Here is a 6,714-nt window from a genome sequence, read left to right as displayed (position 1 = left end):
ATTTGTATATCTATGTACACAGCACTTCACAGTGGTAACAAACACAGCAAAGGTTTTTATGGTCAGTGTTTTCACTGTAAAAAGTTGATTATAGAGATTTTCTGGCTCCAAAGAGTATGCTACCCAGCTATGATGTCACTGACCAGCAGGCTAAGGGTTAACATTCTCCTAGCAAAAGGGGCTGAGTTCAATGTGCACTTCAGGCTTTGATTGGTTACACAGCTTCTGTGGGGGAGGATGTGGCTTAAAGGACTGGGGGTGGAAAGACACATTTCACACCTCAGAAACACACACACATACAGGGGGAGGGAGGGAAAGAGAGAAATCACAGAGAAGTAAGAGAGAGGGAGGAAAAAAAAAACCCATTTTAAAGGCACAGCACACCTGTAGCATGGATCCCTCCCAGGATGCCCGTACATCACCCCCAACAGTAAAGCGCCCAATGAATGCTTTCATGGTGTGGTCCAGCAATGAGAGGAAGCGAGTATCTGCACTGCACCCCAAGATGCATAACTCTGAGATAAGCAGGAGGTTGGGGGAAGTTTGGAGGGGTTTGGGAGAGGAAGAGCGGAGACCCTTTCGAGAAGAAGCCAGAAGACTTCGAACCCAGCATGCACTCGATCACCCAGGATACAAATACGCACCCCGAAAGAAAAAGAAAGAAAAGTCAGTCAGCAAGCAGCAAACCCCAAATAAAATGCAAGAGACACCTTCTCATGCTCCTGTAACCCCCACCCCACCTGGACCAGTGGTGCAGCACCAAGGATATCATAGTAATGGCTACCAAGACACTTATGGGTGAGTGGGAACCCCAAAAACTTTCTCTCACACACAGTCTAATATGGCAGTGCCTATCAGATAATGTAATAGCTGTTTCTTGTATCACTCTCCCAGCAGAGGTATTTGAAGTTAGTACAATCTGTGCGTTATTTATTTCTTAGATATAATTCAGTATCAGCTGGTGGGGAAAAAAAGATGCACCATGTGATTTCATACAAGTTGTTCTTGTTTTATTTTCTCACCTGACAAATGCACAACATTGAACGTATTACAAATAGAATTAGCTCTTTGAATTTCAGTTTCTCTACACTAGATACAAATATACTACTCAATATATCTTAAGTAGCTATATATTGTGAACATTGCTTTCAAATTCAGCTTTAGGAATTAGCCAACTATATACATTTTACCCATTTCTATCCAATATTTTCACTAGGAGCAAACTTATTTTTTACACCAAGGGCAGGTGAGCTATTGCTTAACTGGGCAGCCATTTACCTCAGTTACTGCACAATTCAGAAACACATACAAAGTCTTTAAATGGATAGAAAAGTCAAAAATAAAATGTGCATTTCAATTAAAAATAGAAATTTTTTTTGCAATATAGCAAAAACGCTTCTAGTAAAAGTTATTAGTTATTTTTCCCTGCAGCATACGCACATATCCTGTGAAGTCCATGCACCAGTATTCAAACACTACACTACACCTTCTCAGAGTCAGCAATGGCTTTTTAAGCAATACACAACCAGCTCTCTGAGAAGGTGTAGTGTTTGACTACTGGTGCCTGGGCCCTCACAGGATATGTGCGTTTGCTGATGAAAGTGTATTGCAAAAAGGCTTAATTTCAATTGTTTTTTTTTTTAAATGCACTCAGGCACATTTCTATCCCTTTTATCTGTGTCTACTGCAGCTAGATGATTGTATAGTTACTGCTTGAATAACATTATTCATTTAATAATTGTTCCCTACTAGTTAAGAGACCTATTCAGGGCTGTACTGTGGGTGGGCCTCAGGTTGGACAAGCCTGCTTTGTATCATCAGCATTCCCTTATTCCTATATCTTTTTATTGCTCTGCTTGTTTGGCCCTTGCTAACCTGTTGAGGGCCCACCCACTCTAATCTCACTACTGTACCATACAGATGCATGATTTGCCTTGTGAGACCACATTTTGCTTTTACACTTCATGTTTGCATCTCCTCTCTTGCTTCACTTTCATGTTTACTTTACACAGTAGTTTGCCAGGATGTTTTTTGTTTTTACCTCAATCTATAGATTTGGTCCCTTGCCTGTAACTACACTGCCCACCCACTTGTGCTGCCTCACTTGCTGCTAGTTAAAATCCCTCATTTCTGCTACCTTAATTAATTTCCCCATTACAAACACAGTTAGTCTAAAAACAAAAACTGCTGGTTTATTTGTTTTATTATGTGTCAGGATTATTTTTATTGGTATAATGTTCTGCTTTTCACAAGCCTGCTACCTTACTGATGTCCCCACTTGTCTCTTTCCATACATATACCCCCTTTTTGGTCTGTATTTTTTTTTTTATCTGTAGCACCCACAGGCAGAAGTTACTAAGCAACAATCCATGCATTTTGTCCCCACTTGTGCTGAGTGATGCATCACTACAAAACAAAGCTGTAAACTGCCAGCTGCAGCCTGTTATTAGCTCTGCTTGGTAGCCAGGAGGTTTGTAGCACACACAATGTGAGGGGAGAAAAAAAGAGGTGGATTATATCTCTTGAACAATCTTGCAGTAACTCTTCCCAGTAAAGGTGCCTACAGGCAGGTGTCTATTTTTGTCCAATTGCAAAATAAACATAGTTGTTTATGTCTCTGCCCCATATAATATAAAAAGGACATAAACAACTCTTGGTTTTGTTAGAAATCTGTTTGTCCCACACTCCCTAGTCCCTAATGATGCCAAAAAGCAAATTCTGTAAGCTGCAAATCAACTAGCTTGGTCACTAGGCGCTAGACACACTGGCAACATTCTCCGATTGGTTGTGCTTCACGGACCAATCAGATAATGCAATAACGGCCAAGGGCAGATACGCTCCAGAGCTCTCTGCTCTAATCAGAGCCTTGGACACCACAACCGCTGGCCTCTGGGAACCTAACCATGGGTCCCACAATGTGCTTTTAAAGGTTCTGACTGTTATCCGGCGGTCATTAGTTTTTCAGATTATTATTCGTTGCACATACATTCTGTCCAAGAACCTGCAAAAGCACATGGGGAGGGGGGCATGATTAGGTTCCCAGAGGCGGTTGCGGCGCCTGAGGCTCTCGTGCTCCAGAGAGCTCTGTTCTTATATCTGCCCTTGGCCGTTATTGCATAATCTGTTTGGCCCATGTCTCTGAGGGACAGGATGCACAACCAATCGGATAATTTTGCCAGTGTGTCGCTAGCGCCTTGTGCTTGGTCAGGCATTTTGAAAACCTAGGGAGCGTGGGACAAAGCACTTTTTTTTTTTTTTCTTTTTTTTTTTATTTATTTTTTTACAGAAAGGAACACTCTTTACTCACTAATGCTCCACATGCACACTACTTATTAGCTTTTACTTTTATTAATCCTGTCCCATGTGCTAATATTGCCCACTCCCCTGCCACACACAATTTACACCTGTTTTTCACTTGTTCCTGACTTATACAGGCACATTAGCACTCTTCATCACACACTACACTCTAGTTTTGTACACTTCATCTTGTTTGCTTCTTTCCATAACGGAAAAAAGAATGTCACCATTGTACCATCTCTTTGTCAGCTGTCACCATGGGCCTACAATCTGATGCTTCAAAGTCCCATAGGGAGACACTCTTGTGAGTTGTCAAATTACTTGACTCCAAAATGGTGTCTTCTCCAGTAAACATGCTGAATTGTAGTAACTGTCATCAGAAATTTGTGAGGTTAAGAATTTCCATCCTTAAAAGAAGGGTTGGAGGTGGGGGGGGGGGGGGGGTTATTAGCAGTTTATACCATCCCTTAATTTTTTTCAACATTCTATTAAAGGGACATGAAACCCCAAATTTTTCATTCATGATTCTTCAAGCAGGCATAATTTACTTAGATTATCAAATTTGCTTCATTCTTTTGGTATCCTTTGTAGAACGAGGTTCAATGCACTGCTGAGAGCTAGCTGAACACAATGGTAAACCAATGACAAGACATATTTGGGCAGCCACCAATCAACAGCTAGCTCCCAGCTCCTAGGTATGCTTTTCAACAAAGGAATTTAAGAGCACTTAGTAAATTAGATAATAGAAGTAAATTGGAATGTTGTTTAAAATTGTATGCTCTATCTGAATCATGAAGGAAAGCATTGAGGTTGTATATCACTTTAAACTTCCTGATACTGCAACCCTAGCCTACATGCAAATGATCTCTCACTCATTTAACGCGTGCAATTGCTCTAACTGTTTTTTTTTTCTTTTCTTATCCCTCACACTTTTTACCCCTGTAACCTATATGCTAATGGTCTGGCCCTCGTTTAACCCATGCATTTCCTCCAATCCTTTTGCTTTTTCCAAATACATTTTTTTTATGCTACCATCTTGGGGCAAGATTATTTGCTGTTCACTCTACTCCTTTTGTTCCACACACTATTACACTTACTACTAGTGCCCGCCCCCCACTCTGTAACCTACATGCTAATGGTTTGGTCCTTATTTAATGCATGCATTTGCTCCAACCTTTTATTTATTTATTTATATATATATATATACACACCCCTTTTAAAATGTTTCCTGCATACTATTAGAGTATCTCTCTTCTTTATCCTGCTACTGATATTTGTTTACCCAGTAGTATACTTCTTTTATTACCCCATATATTACATAGTTGTTATTTCTTTTTCCCCTGAAAACTCCTAGTTTAGCTGAAGCAAGATTTTTTTTTTTCCACCCTCCTCTACCTTTAAAGTTTCTGCTTTGATTTTCCTTTTTCAGATTTGTTATAGATCTCTATTCCTCAGACCACTGCTGTGTGCAGCACAACACCCTACAGCTGCCCTGCATAATACTAATTTGCGCATTCTTTCTCCTACCACACATATCAATGGTTCTTACCCCTATATTCTGCTTATGCAGACACTACTGGCTTCTCAAACGCTAAACCCCCCATTGTCTATATGGAGTCTCTAGGTCCCTCATTGCATGTCCCCTACTGGGTAATACAGAGGGCCTCTTTCTCCTGCACAGCAGGGTTTTTCACAATTCCTATTCCTCTCCCAAACCTGTCCTGCAGGATTTACAGCCACTTGCTAGCATCTCACTATGCATAGATTGTAATCAGTAGTACATCCGATGCCCTTAACATGCTTTTAACTCTCTTTGCCTCTTGCAAATGTATATAGTTTTGCTTATATGGCCAACCTTCCATTTAACGTGACCACCTGCTCCAATGTCATCCTCACACACAAATAAAAAAATAAAGTGTATGTATGTATGCATACAAGTAATGTATCCTTCACTGTGGTGCATCTGCAATATCATTCTGAATTACACCAGCAAGGCTCAAGCTTCTTAAAAGGACATGAAACACTTTTTTTTTTTTTTTTTAAATTTCATGATGTGGAAAGAGAATAAAATTGTAAACAACTTTCCAATTTACTTATCTAATTTGCTTTATTCTTTCTCATTTGTTGAAAAGCATATCTAAATGGGCTCAGTAGCTGCTGATTGGTGGCTTAACATAGATGTCTTTTGTGATTGGCTCACCTATGTGCATTTCTAATAGGAGTAAATTGGAATGTTGTTTAAAATTCTATTCTCTATCTGAATCATGAAAGAAGAATATTGGGTTTCATGTCCCTTTTTTAAATAATAGAATGCAAGTGTTTAAAACCTATAATATTTATTTTCTCTCCCCTATCCTTTTCATAAAATGACTTTGAATGCATTTTTTTTTTTTTCTGCAGCTTTTTGTCCTACATGGATCCACCAAAAACAGAATCAATTCTTCCTCCCATTAGTGATATGGCCGCTCTCTATGGCTTTGGGCTACCAGATTTGGGCGAACGTAGAGGGTTTCACCCTCAGGTTCATTACCAGATGTTAGAAGTGGAGAGCAGTGGTTCATTAATTGATCTGTAAGAAAGTGAAAAAAAAACTACAGGATCCAAAATGCATTGCAAAAAGACATCTAAATGGCCCATAATGCACTGCACCCCAAGATCTAACAGGTGCAATGTGCATTGAAAGTTCAGATGCGGAGCTAAAGGATCTAGCATCATTTACAATTACAGAACGAGAGTGTGTTGCCAACACTGGATTTAAAATGATTCCAAATCTTATTTTTATGGAGATTTGTTATCATGACTGCTATAAATGCTAGCTAATATATACCTCCAGATCCCCAACAAATCCTTTAGGAAATGTGTAGGATCTTAGTTTTAAAATACCCCAAGGACGTTTACTATAGGATGCCAACTTAAGGAGTGCCGGAAGATTTCTTATAGGGTGCTGAATAGAAGTTTCTCATTTGTGAAAATCTTCTTACCTTATAATATAATAATCAACTTAATGGGTTTTCCTACCTGAAGTCTTAGAGGTTTATAAAAAGAGGCCTTATTGTGAAGGCTGCTGTATGTATTATATATTTTTATAGGAATTTTCTACTGTTTCGTTAGAATGTATATTTGGTTTTTTAATGTCAAAATATTGGTTTAAGGGTTTTCTAGAATATCTGCAGTTTTAAACTAGTTAATTTTTTTTTATGTCTCATGCACTGTTCTGTATTCTCCTTTTTTTTTTTTTTTTTTTTTTTTTTTTATCAAATATAGAATATTTTTATAGTGTATTTTGATTTAATTTTTTTTTTAATATATTAAAACCCTTTAAAATTCAAAATTTTAAAAAATATTGTTTGTTTGTTTTTCTTTTCTATTCCTGCTGTTAACTACTAGTGGTGGGTAAAATGATAAAGTCCGTAATTC

The 6,714-nt window shown here is 38.5% G+C and overlaps 1 protein-coding gene across 1 annotated transcript; it reads left to right on the top strand.

Annotated features, from left to right (window-relative positions):
• Positions 1 to 389: 389 nt before the first annotated feature.
• On the top strand, positions 390 to 6,443 carry LOC128662347 (transcription factor sox-2-like). The gene is made up of 2 exons (XM_053716149.1): positions 390 to 798; positions 5,698 to 6,443. Exons 1-2 carry the CDS (start codon positions 392 to 394, stop codon positions 5,870 to 5,872), a joined length of 582 nt encoding a protein of 193 aa, XP_053572124.1. The 5' UTR covers positions 390 to 391; the 3' UTR covers positions 5,873 to 6,443.
• Positions 6,444 to 6,714: the final 271 nt, after the last annotated feature.

This window comes from Bombina bombina, chromosome 6 (assembly GCF_027579735.1).
Source record: "Bombina bombina isolate aBomBom1 chromosome 6, aBomBom1.pri, whole genome shotgun sequence".
Classification (NCBI taxonomy): domain Eukaryota; kingdom Metazoa; phylum Chordata; class Amphibia; order Anura; family Bombinatoridae; genus Bombina; species Bombina bombina.
Note: the sequence above shows the minus strand (reverse complement) of the source record. Positions and strands in the feature narration are given on the sequence as shown.